The sequence below is a fragment of the Triticum dicoccoides genome, chromosome 5B, assembly GCF_002162155.2.
Source record: "Triticum dicoccoides isolate Atlit2015 ecotype Zavitan chromosome 5B, WEW_v2.0, whole genome shotgun sequence".
Classification (NCBI taxonomy): Eukaryota; Viridiplantae; Streptophyta; class Magnoliopsida; order Poales; family Poaceae; genus Triticum; species Triticum dicoccoides.
Window position 1 is genome coordinate 477549729 of NC_041389.1, and position 11873 is coordinate 477561601.

The 11873-nt window shown below is 44.8% G+C and overlaps 2 protein-coding genes across 3 annotated transcripts; both read right to left on the reverse strand.

The window, feature by feature from the left end:
- Positions 1 to 1106: 1106 nt before the first annotated feature.
- Positions 1107 to 3432, reverse strand: LOC119310960 (peptidyl-prolyl cis-trans isomerase FKBP15-1-like). Its single transcript, XM_037586582.1, has 6 exons — positions 3275 to 3432; positions 3160 to 3209; positions 2261 to 2323; positions 1729 to 1819; positions 1535 to 1639; positions 1107 to 1455 (listed from the first exon to the last, which is right to left on the reverse strand). Exons 1-6 carry the CDS (start codon positions 3333 to 3335, stop codon positions 1367 to 1369), a joined length of 459 nt encoding a protein of 152 aa, XP_037442479.1. The 5' UTR covers positions 3336 to 3432; the 3' UTR covers positions 1107 to 1366.
- Positions 3433 to 5537: 2105 nt separating this feature from the next.
- Positions 5538 to 11648, reverse strand: LOC119310959. Of its 2 annotated transcripts, none has more exons than XM_037586581.1 (4): positions 11297 to 11648; positions 11054 to 11173; positions 7782 to 9152; positions 5538 to 6841 (listed from the first exon to the last, which is right to left on the reverse strand). In XM_037586581.1, the coding sequence occupies exons 1-4, from the start codon at positions 11502 to 11504 to the stop codon at positions 5817 to 5819; spliced, it is 2724 nt and encodes a 907-aa protein (XP_037442478.1). In that variant the 5' UTR covers positions 11505 to 11648; the 3' UTR covers positions 5538 to 5816. The 2 variants fall into 2 exon arrangements, with proteins under 2 accessions (XP_037442478.1, XP_037442477.1); XM_037586580.1 differs by having other exon boundaries at positions 11027 to 11173.
- Between the last annotated feature and the right edge of the window lie 225 nt (positions 11649 to 11873).

The following is an 11873-nucleotide window of genomic DNA, read 5'->3' on the forward strand; positions in this document are numbered from 1 at the left end:
AGGGATGAGATGAAGACTATTCGCAATGTCCACAGTGAAAGTTTATCAGAGAAGTGCTTGGGGATGCCTAGTCATGTAGGTACTAGCAAAATGGAGCTTTCAAGTATCTTAAAAAAATGTTTGGAATAAGGTGAAAAGTTTGATGGACAAAAAGATTACTTCCGGAGGGAAAGATATGCTTAACAAATCTGTGGTGCACGCGACACCAGTCTACTATGTGTCTTGCTTTAAACTACCCTGCGGACTCTGCCTTCAAATAAACCCTATCATTAGGAAGTTCTGGTGGGGTAGTAGGCGCGAGGAAAGGAAAATGAGTTGGGTGTCATGGGAGGTGATGACATGACCAAAATACCAAGGGGGTTTGGGTTTCAAAGATATAGAGCTATTTAATTTGGCCATGTTGGCAAGGCAAGCATGGCGGATCTTGCAAGCTCCGGACATTTTAATAAGCACATAAAATCTGAAAGCAAGGTACTATCCTAATACAGATTTTTTTTTAAGCTTAACTTGGTGGCCATCTTTCTCAGATTTGGAGGGCAATAGTGGAGGAGCAGGTCCTCTCACATGGCCTAAATCCTCGTATCGATGAGGGTACAACTGCAGGTAACTGGCAGCAAAATTGGATCCCACGGGATTACTCTATGCGGCCCATTGCATGGCTAACTCACCACCGGCCACAGAAAGTTTGTAAGCTGATTGATGAAAGCACAGCACGTTGGCAGAAAGATGTAGCTGGGTCCGTCCTACTTCTTTCCAAGTACACAGGGGAATGCAATCTGAGACGGTTAAAAATCTAAAATTTCTGACTCGTTAAATCCATGCTGCATTGGAGTCAAATCCAAGTCGACATGACAAATCTTATACTCAATTCCTTTTTACTCCACATATTAGGTTTGTCTCAAGTCCACTTGTTGATGTTTGAACAAGTTAAAACTTAAAACTAATACTAGCATTGCCAATAACAATGGATATCATTAGATCCATCATGCAACATATTTTAACACTGTAATTGTTAATACTGTAAATGTTAATAACTTTTTAATATAAATCTGGTCAAACTGTACCAAGTTTGACTTAAGACAAACCTAATATGTAGAGTTATAAAATAAGAAACGAAGGGAGTAGTACTTTATAACCATTCCAAGAACAAAAGCAAAAGTAACAAGGTAGATAGGAGAATTATTCCAGAGAATTACATACGGTAACAAAAGTCACTTGATCTATTCGATTTTGAGAACTAAGACTCCTCTGTTTGATCATGGTAAGACAATGTTCCTGCCTCATTGTGTCTGCCCTACAAGAGTAAGTTTCCCATACATAGTCCTATTCGATTTGATAACTGGGAGATCGTGCTGCGCCGAGCTGCCTACAGATCAGCGTCATCCTCGTCTGATTTGCTAGATGGCTCGCCATTGACAGCGACAAGCTCTGTGTCGAATATGAGAGTTGCTCCGCCTGCAAGAGAAAAAAGGACTCATCAGAAATCTGCAAGAAAAACAGTTGCCTGCTAGCTAGAGAGCATAAAATGGTATACCTGGAATGGTAGGTGGTGATCCCTGATCCCCATAGCCGAGCTTTGAAGGGATCTTCAGCTTCCTCTTCTCACCAATGCACATGCCCAAAATACCCTGGTCCCATCCTACAGGGTGAAGTATGGACAGTCAGACACAGAACCAAATTGTAAATGAAGAAACTACTGGTTATCCAATGGGCCCTTCTCACAATTACCTTTGATCACTTGACCAGTGCCCAATTCAAATTCAATCGGGTCACCCCTTTCAAAGCTAGAATCGAAAACTGTTCCATCGGTAAGTGTTCCCTGGTGACAGAAAAGACATGATTCAGAAATGAATTCCTATATCATGTGGCATTAAACCTCTTTAAGTACACCTATGGGATGGTTGAATTAACAAATTCTAGCATAAGTTCTAACTATCTTTACATTGGATCAAAAAGATGTTTTGTAGCTTCCTCAAAGCAAATTCACTTTTTTTTCAGTATCATACATATTGCAGTAGAGAAAAATCATTAGGGTTGTACTGAAGGACTAAGTTCTCTTTTCTTCTTTTACGGAATGAAGGGGTAAGTTAAGGCATACTAGTTAGAGTGAAATGAGTGGAAAGAAAGAGGACAATAAAGTTATCTAATGTCACAATCAAAGAGAAACTCAAGTCAGAACTCTCCATGACAAATTGCCATGGCTTATATATTGCAAAAATAAACAACAGACCCAGGTCACACAGCAGAATATTGAACTTACACGGTAGTGAACTTTAACTCTGTCACCTTTGTGAGCCGAGATGCTGCACGATTCTGGCTTGTGCTGAAAATTTCAACATGGGCATAATAACAAGATAAGAAGCATAATAACTGAATTCCAGAAATGAAGCTAGCAAATGGTGTTGCCTATGCTCTACTGCTTTCTTACAAAAAGAAAAGGCAGGGCCAGACGGCCTTTTCTCTAAATTTATTTATGCTCTATCACAGTTCAGCTTGAAATCCAGTATCCATGTAACTACTGTTCGTTTCATTAGTAGCAATTATTTCCTTTGACTCATCTCGATCCATAACAATGTATCTTTAAGATCAGTATTAAACCAAATCCTGGATGATGATTTTCACAACAAGGCTTTGCTAATACTTATAATATCAGCATATTGCGCAAAATTGTGGATGGTGCTTCTCACAACAAGGTTTTGTTAAAACTTTCAAGCAAATCGCTCCAGCTTCGGTCTGCTAGCGTATTCAGTTTTTGAAAGAAAGGCAGAAGCGTTTGCTCTCTACACTGATTGATTTAGGTCATCGGTTGTGCGAAACCTTTGATTGTTAACAAGCTACTAAACTAAACTAAAATGGTGACCTATCACCTCCAAATCTACACTATAAACCTCGAGTTGTGTGAACATCAGTCCCACCAAGACAGTTCGTTTCTGAAAATTCGACCCATAAAGATCGTTATCCAACGGATCTAGACTAACATAATCTGCGCATGCTAGGCCTCAGATCCGACGAAATTCACGATTGCACAGCATCTAATCTATTTCCCTCAGGATGAATCGATCCCCCCGGCGAGACACGCAGGAGGAAAACACACAATTCTGAACGCGCGCAGGCGGTATCCACTGATGGCACCAGAGGCAAGAGACTGAGGGCACGTACCTTGACGCCGATCTGGAGGGCCGAGACGTCGCCGGACTTCTTGGCGGAGGCTGCAGGGAACGGGGGTCAGATCGGATCAGACATCAGAGGCGGGCGGGCGGGCGGGGTCGCTTACCGACGAGCAGGAGCGCGGCGGCGGCGACCAGCAGGCAGAGAAGAAGCCGCGGCTTCGCCATGGATGCAGCTGGGGTTTGTTCGGGTAGAGATGAGGATTTTGGGCGAACTCGTGAGGGGTTGCGGCCGTTTATAGAGGAGCAGTGGCAGTGCCAACTACTAGTATCTGGGTTGGGTTGGACTTGACCAAACTGACTCGTTTTTTTCATACAAAAAATAAAACAGATAAAAGTTTATTTTCAGATCATAAAATAGATGTAGTTTATTAATGGCTAGCATGCAATTGATGTTGTAATAATCTTAGTCTGATACTACAACAATTGTCATCCAATCCAATGCATTTTTTTTGTGAATTAATTCAATGCATTTGATATCCAATCTAAACAAATGTGTAATACTCCCTCCGTTCCAAATTACTCGTGCTGAAATGAATGTATCTAGAACTAAAATACATCTAGATACATCCATACGTGCGGCAAGTAATTCAGAACGGAGGGAGTACATATTTTTTTAGAAAAGGAGTATTATCCCCAGCCTCCGCATCGCACAGCTAATTTATTAATCATTGCATTTGATATCCAATCTAAACAGATGTGTAATACATATTTATTTAGAAAAGAAGAATTGTCCCCGGCCTCTGGATCGAGTGATGCACACAACTAATTTATTAAATACTCCTTCCGTTCCAAAATATAGTGCTTCATTAATTTTCGTGCTTCTTTGACCATAAATTTAACCAACGAGACTGACTGCGGCGGGAGCAAAAATCACTGTGTGTGCGATTTTTGCTCCCGCCGCAGTCAATGATTTTTGCTCCCACCGCAATCGGTCTTGTTGTTTAAATTTATGGTCAGTGATTTTTCCTCCCGCGGCAGTCGGTCTTGTTGGTTAAATAGGACACCGATAACGCCGACACGTGTGGCATATTAGACGTCCACCCACATATCGTGTGTGGCGTGAGCAGGACGCAGCCCACACGGGCTGTGTGTGGGTGAACATTAGAATTGCCCACACGTATGGGCGCCGCTACTTCGTACCACACGCCCAACAAGTACTACTCATCTTCATCCCGTGCGTGTGGCACGAAGCAAAAATGCCCACACGTCCTGACGCAGCTACGTTAGGTATCCACGGGATGACAATTAGTTACCATCCGGGATGGCAGATGTAGTTATCCGGAATTTCAAATGTAGTTGTAAAAATATGGCAACTTTATCTGTTTTGATTACCAATAGTTGCCATGTCTAATTTATGATAGTTGCCGCGTGTAATCAAACAATAGTTGCCGTATGTGATTAACTACTTGCCACATATGGTCAAACAGTAGTTGTCATGTGTGTTTACCTAGTTGCCACGTGTGATCCAACCATAGTTGCCATGTATGGTTAATCGCAGTTGCCATGTGTGTTTATCTGGTTGCCACGTACGCGCAACTGCAGTTGCGGTCTAGCAACGAATCATAGTTGTGTTTACCTAGTTGCCACGTACGCGTAACTGCAGTTGTCATCCAACAATGTACGAGTGTCCACATGCACGTGGACTAGGTGATGGTTGTATGGGCAAAAACTAGTTCGCCCACTGAGCGTAGCTGGCAAGCCGCATGCTGCGGGTATACCTGGCCATACCTCCGGCCGGGCCTAGCCAAGCCCGGCGCAAGAAAACTCAGGCCCGGGCCCAGCCCGGGCCAACCAACGGGCCTGTTTTTTGGGCCCAAGCCCAACTCGAACACCTAAAAGCCCGTTGGGCTTCGGGCCGGCCCGGCCTTCAGGCTCAAATTCTAGGCCCGAGCCCGGCCCAGGGGCAGCGTCGGGCCGGGCTTCCCATGGATAGGTATAGCTGCGGGGCGTGTGGGCAAACTCTCCAATGCCCACACACTAGCCCCGTCCTACGTGGCACGCGAAACCTGACTCAGTGTGTGAAGATTCGTGCAAACTTAACTGAACAGTGATCCACGCGTGTGGGTGAGTTGCAAAATTGCCACATGTGCGGGCGTTAGTATTTTCGTAAAATTTTATGATCAAAGTTGAACCTCGAGAAACGCACGCAAGCCATATTTTGAAACGGAGGGAGTAAATAAAGTAGCAACAAAGTACGAAGTTCATCTCAAGTCCGCAAGCAAGCTCAAAACAAAAGAATAAAATATAGCACGATGCTCAAATATGTTGGGGAAAAGGCAACTTTGGCCAAAAAGACGAGCTGATGAACCTAGTCAGCGGCCGTGCAGGACTAAAGCCACATCCAAGTGCAAATGAGACCAAACAACATACGTACCACAAAGTCAGTTGGCGATGCATCAAAATCGCACTGATCCAAAGCATCTCAACAGCGACATATTTCGGCAACATCAGGTGAGATACCAGACCATCTTAACTTGATTGATTATCTACACGAACATGACAGTAGTTCGGGCGGCATAAGTTTGCAAGACATAAGCTTATCCAGTCCTCACGCAAATATACTAAAAAGGGTGCCACGGATTCAAACAAGATGCGCATGGCGTATGTAGAAAGAAGATCGTAGCTGAGGAAGAATGAATGGCAGCATCAGTGCACGGAGTGGCAGCAGATGAAGGGCATCCACGGCTGCTTCCTCACTTTGGATCTCTTGTCGACGTTGTTGTTGTTGTCGTGGGGCATCTTCGCGGGGGAGTTCCAGTACTGGTCGTCCGAACCGGCTGGCCCTGGCTTCGCCGATGAGGCGTCGTCCTTCGACGCTCCTCGCCGCGTGAACGACAGGACCCGCTCCTTGGTGCTGGGTTTCTTCTCTTTGCCCTCCAGGCTTGCCTCGGCGAGGAGGACCTTCAAGGGGACGCTGATCCTTGCTGAATTCAGCCTCGAGCCAACGGCAGCGATCTCTCCATTCTGCTTGTTTCCCTCCAGACCGACTGTCCCTTCAGCCTGCTTCCGCTCTTCAGCTTGATCCCTGCTTTGCACCGCGTTCGTCTCCTTTGCAGTAGTTTCTGGAGCCTGCTTCTTTTCTTCAGCATTATCTGTCTGTTGCACTTCATCTGTTTTCTCTTCTTTGCTGGCGACATCAGTCTGCCTGTTGCCAACATCAGCTGTGTTAAATTCTCCATCAATCTTCTTTGCACGATCGTCTTCAGTCTGAACCTTTTCATGAATATTTTCTGTGCTTTGCACTGCTGTCACTTCCTTTGAACCAGTATCCTTAGCCAGTTTATCCTCTTCGACATTATCTGAGTGCAGTACTGCAGTCATCTCCTTCGCACTAGCATCTTCAGTCTGTTTCTTTTCTTCTGAGTCATCTATATTCTCTACCGGAGTCTCATCTTTTGCTTTGGTGTCTTCCGCGCCAGTCTTTTCTTCAACATGTGTGCTGACTGCATTGATCTCCTGAGAGTCGGGCATTGTGCCAAATTCTGTCGGAAATACTTGAGATGGTGCATCGATGATGCCATTTGTATGTGATTCACCTTCCTTCTTGTCATGGTTCACCAAGGCATCATGCAAGAAAACGTTCTTCGCAGAATCTGCACTACTACTGACCGACGCATCTTCTGCATCAACTGCATATCCATTTTTACTTGACACAGCTACCATGCGATCATCTGCCAGATATGATCAGTAAGTTTCAGTGCACAACATCATGTAATCCAAACTTGTAAGAACTAACATAGGGAAAGAATTAGTACTACACTTAAGACTGCAATAACAAGACTCAGTAATTTTAACATACGAAAATAACATGTTACTAATCCTACTGTTTGTATTTAGACAACAAACTTGAAACATCAAACACTATTCATCCCAGCTACGACCATATGAAAGTGTTCAAACACATCAATCAAGCAAAACAAGACTAAACAACTGAGATGAACTTCCATAGCTTACATTTTTCTTTTACTGTTATTACTAGGTGATTTCCCCGCATGTTGCGGCGGGAATTCAAAGATTAATTCCAGATGAATTATGTATGACGAAAATTATCTAAATCAAAAGCTAATTTTTATAATGCAGAAATCTTTCATACTTGCACCATATGTGAACAAAGAGTGTGCACGTGGCTTGCATGGGGCTACAAAATAATGTTAGTGGATGCTTAGGCCTTGTACAATGCAAGGTGCTTAGGGGAGGTGCTTAGAGAAATAAACCAGGCTTTCCTTAAGCACTGGTGCCTATTTGTACAGGATAGACTCTTAACTAAGCGTCTATCCTGTACAAATAGGCACCGGTGCTTCAGAAAAACTCGGTTTATTTTTCTAAGCATCTCCCATCGTACAAGGCCTTACATGGCACACTTGGTGAGATGGAGAGCCAGAGAATTAGAGTTAATGGGGATTAACTATTTAGGAATAGTAGATTCCCAACCCAAAAATAGAAGAATTGGTAGAACAAACAATGGTACAAATATGTCCAGTAAAGTTTTATGTTTTGAACTGTCTGAATTTCATCAACAAACTGAGACATTACTAGTACTACAACAGAAATAATAATCACCAACTTGTACAAAGCACACACAGGTTGAAAGTGAAAACCCAGAATTCTCACCTGAGATCGGACAGTGTTTCCCATCAGCAACACTGGTTTGGTTGGAAACTGTCTGAGATGTAGAGTCAACTTCCTGCTCTGATTCAAAAACATTTGGTGCCTCCAAATGGTAACCAGAAGCAAGCTCAAATAAGTCATCACTCCTGGTGTCATCTACATTGAATGGATTCTTGGTAGAAGTCACTTGATCCATTAGTAATGTGACATGCTCCTGACTTGTAGACACTTGGTAATTTGTTGGAACCTCAGTGGCACTCTCTCTGTTGCAGATGTCCTCTTGTTGTTCAGACCTTGCCTCACAGGAAGAATCCAACGCACTGCCCTTAACTAAAATGCCTTCACTGCAGTTCTCTTCAGCATTGGACTTGAGCATGCCATCGACATTAGTAACAGCCAGATCATTCTTATAACCAGGTACAGAGCATACTGAATTTACCAAGCAAGAGTTATCATCTGGCAGCTGAACACCTGAAGTATCTTGAGCAGAAAAGTTCTGTGAAGAGCGCTCTGTGGAGTGATCAGTTGACGTACTTTCTGTATGAATTAGCTTCACCTCGTCTCCAGAATTAGATGTTGTTTCAGATCCAATAGGATATGATTCTACAATTTCTTCTCTTGGCGATACTTCAGACATGCAATCCAGAACTTCCATACCATCTTTAAAGAAGCTGTCCACCTTCCTGGAACATGCAGATTGGGATCCTGGGTCGGACATAAGCGGAGAGCACTTCTGAAGAGACGAGGGATTCAAATCACCAATAAACTCACAACTGCCTGATGTTTTATCAGATTTGCTGTCAACCACAAAATCTGCATTGTTGCTGTCAATGTCTGCTGAGCAGTCACCTGTACTCTGGAGGTTTAAGACATCTTCACGCCCGACCAATCCAGGAGTTCTATTCTCCGCATAATATTCAGCTTCGTTTTCAACTTCGGATCCAGCAGGAAAATCAGTCATGCTTGATTCTCTTGAAAACTGATATTTGCATGTGTCATATCTTTCAAGAGAGATTACATCTGCAGCCACACTTGAACCCACTGAGCCTTTATCCAGATTCTTGATTTCCATAGGAACATCTGACTCACGTGCTATTGCTGCACCATCTTCCGGATCTGATTGATGAAGAAAAGAAGATGCATCCTGGTACTCCTCAAGACAATCTTCTCGTTCAGTTGGGTGTGCAACTGCAAGCTGTCCAATTTCAGTGAAACTTTCAGGCACTTTATGTTGCATTCCATTGGTGCAAGGCCTTTCTGAATCGGTTCCATTGCCTTCATCTGCAGTTACAGCAGAATTATTGGGAATCAGGCCGGTTTCAATGTAGTCACTGGTGATGGCTTGAATTCTAGCAGCATTAGGAGAAGCATGTTCTGTAAAACAGTAAATCAACAGGTCAACACACACTCACTGATATATAAATAAAAAGGGAAAATGATTAAATACAATGGCACATGGGAATAGCCAGAAACAACTGAAAAAAAACGCATGGCAGTATTTCTACTAGGAATAAACATTGGTAAAATTTCAAGGCATGTTTAACACAACGCAACAAATGAGTATGAAAGAATAAAGAAAATTAGATGGGCAGAAGAAAGAGGTAAGGTGGATTGTTGTAGTTAGAAGGAAAGGCAAAACCAAAGTCATACTGACAAATCTAACTAGAGAGTAACACAGTCAAGACAACTAAAGATAATTGGTAGTGCAAAATTTAACTGATGCTTGCAAACTTGAACAAACAGTAAAAATAAAACAGACACTACAATTGGATGTTGTCTCCTCGGACCTACAGTTGTTAGTAATTTTTTTAGTGGCGGTATCCTGCAATGATATGCAATGATGGACAAAGGGCACTGAATCCACAACTACACCTGAGATAAAAGTTGCTCCCTCCATCCCAAAATAAGTGTCTCAACTTTGTACCAACTTTAATACAAAGTTGTACTAAAGTTGAGACACTTATTTTGGGACGGAGGGAGTAGAATACAGAAGATCATTGCAATGCCTCTCTTGCAGCTAAGTTTGCAAAGCAGTCAGAAGCAACTAACTGCAAAAGCATGCCTGAAATGACATTGCTTTTTTTAAGATGAAATGACATTGTTAATATAGGGGACAAAACTAAAAAATGGGCTTTCAAAAAAATAAATGGGCAAGCCTGAAAAACACCTAATAGTAGCTGATTGTACCATTGGAGAACCGAAATCGTTCGAAACTTACCAGCATGGTGATTTCAGAACTGACAGGACTAATACATGACAACATGGACACAGGTGACAACAAGTAGGTACTAATAAATTATGGGAACAAATGTCAACACCACGAAATATGAGATCTTCCAAAGTAGATAATAACTAGCAACGTGTATATATAATTATATATACAAGGATACGTTCAAAACTTTGGGAGATAGGCACATAACTAACGAGACTAAAATATTTCGCACACCCAACAGAACAAATCGCACATGTGACTAGGATAGGACAGCATGTGGTGGAAGACCACTATGAGCAAGCTAAGCAAAGGGAAACCAATGTAGAAACGACATGTTCCAAAGATATCCTACCCAACAGCACGACTAACTAACGACAGATATGTTGGATTTCGAGGACAAACTCCAGATAACCAAGACACAAACAAATCATTTCGCCCATTCCTGACTGTCAGACTCGAGAAAGAATCCAATGCGTCCACGCACAGACAATTCTTATTTGCTGACAGCCAACATCAGGCCACCAACTTGCCATAAGACACGGAACGATAATTAATCTAGGTAAAGAAAAGGTGGAACCGTGTACTTGCGCCTCAGCGATTAGCGCGCCGGAATCCACTACTTTATTCAACGCCGAAGATAGGCAACTCGAGCAAAGCTCAGATCTACAGTTCAAATTGCTCCACATCGTACTTGGCACCCAAAATATTGGCCCGAAGGCCCAAAACCAAGGGCGAACAGCAAAGTGCCTGCGCTTTCAGCTTTAATGCTAAAGCATGAAATGAATCAATCAGATTATTATTACAGGCCCCCACGGAAGTACTATTTCCACTATTAACTCTTCAACGGAGGGACTGGGGAAAAAGGCAACCAATCATTTTGCCTTTGCAAACCTCTAGAAAAGGAGAGGTAGAACAACAAAAGGCACGGCATAATTACAGAGCACAACAGAAGCAAGCTATGCAAATTAGTTCTGCGTTTACACGAATCAGCAGCATGATAATGGACGAACTGAAATGGCAGGGTAAGCAGATTGACCAGTAGAGAGGAGCAGAGAGCACACACCCGCGTTCTCCCTGTCCTCCACCGATTCGACGCCTCCGTTCGCAGATCCGGGCGAGGCAGAGCCTCCGCTCGCCGCGCCATTGCCGGGCTCCTCCCCGTCTCCTGGTCCTCCCGCAGCACCTGCAGCGCAGAGAAGCGGTGCATCAGAACCGGCGGACCCAAAACCAGCACCAAACCCCAAGCAGAACAAAACAAAACCAAAGCACCGCCGCGTCGCACGGCACGGGCCCGTACGGTACGTACCAAGCACGAGGCGGCCCTCTCCCGCATTGCGCGGCCCGGCGTCCTCCTCCTCGGCCGACGGCGTGACCTTGCGGCAGGAATTCCTGCGGTGGGAGCGGCGGAGCTTGGCGCTGGGGTTGGGGTTGGGGTACTGGTGCCCGCAGACGTGGCAGAGGTGGCCCCCGCTCAGCGCCTCCCTCCCCCGCCTCGCCGCCTCGTCGCCCTCCATGGCCGCCTCGCCCCCCGTCCGCTTGCTCGACGCTCGGCCGGCGGCAATGGCGGAGTCGTCGACGGCGACAAACCCGGAGACGGTGTGCAGATGGGAACGGACGCAACGGAGTGCTACTCTACCCCTGCCCCTCCTTCCTTTTTAGAGACGGGACGAGACGAGACAAACGGCGGGGGTTTGGGCGGAGTTAAAAGGCTTTGGGCGGCACGGGCGGGGGCTTAGGCAGGCCGGGCCGGAGGCTGACGGGCGGGGCCGGGGGAGGGTGGGGCCTCGACGTCGGCGAGTGGGGTGGCCCGTGCGGTGGCGCCATCAATGCGGGCCATGTGCGTGGTGGACTCGGCGGGCGGGCGCAATTTCGATGGGTTTCGT

Coding starts and splice junctions, on each gene's coding strand:
- LOC119310960 (XM_037586582.1), bottom strand. CDS start 3,335: ATGGCGAAGCCGCGGCTTCTTCTCTGCCTGCTGGTCGCCGCCGCCGCG. Junction 1,640..1,728: donor CACTGGTCAAGTGATCAAAG/GTAATTGTGAGA, acceptor TTCACCCTGTAG/GATGGGACCAGGGTATTTTG. Junction 1,456..1,534: donor ATCACCACCTACCATTCCAG/GTATACCATTTT, acceptor TTTCTCTTGCAG/GCGGAGCAACTCTCATATTC.
- LOC119310959 (XM_037586580.1), bottom strand. CDS start 11,504: ATGGAGGGCGACGAGGCGGCGAGGCGGGGGAGGGAGGCGCTGAGCGGG. Junction 11,174..11,296: donor AGAGGGCCGCCTCGTGCTTG/GTACGTACCGTA, acceptor TCTGCGCTGCAG/GTGCTGCGGGAGGACCAGGA. Junction 9,153..11,026: donor CTCTCTGCTCCTCTCTACTG/GTCAATCTGCTT, acceptor ACTGTTTTACAG/AACATGCTTCTCCTAATGCT.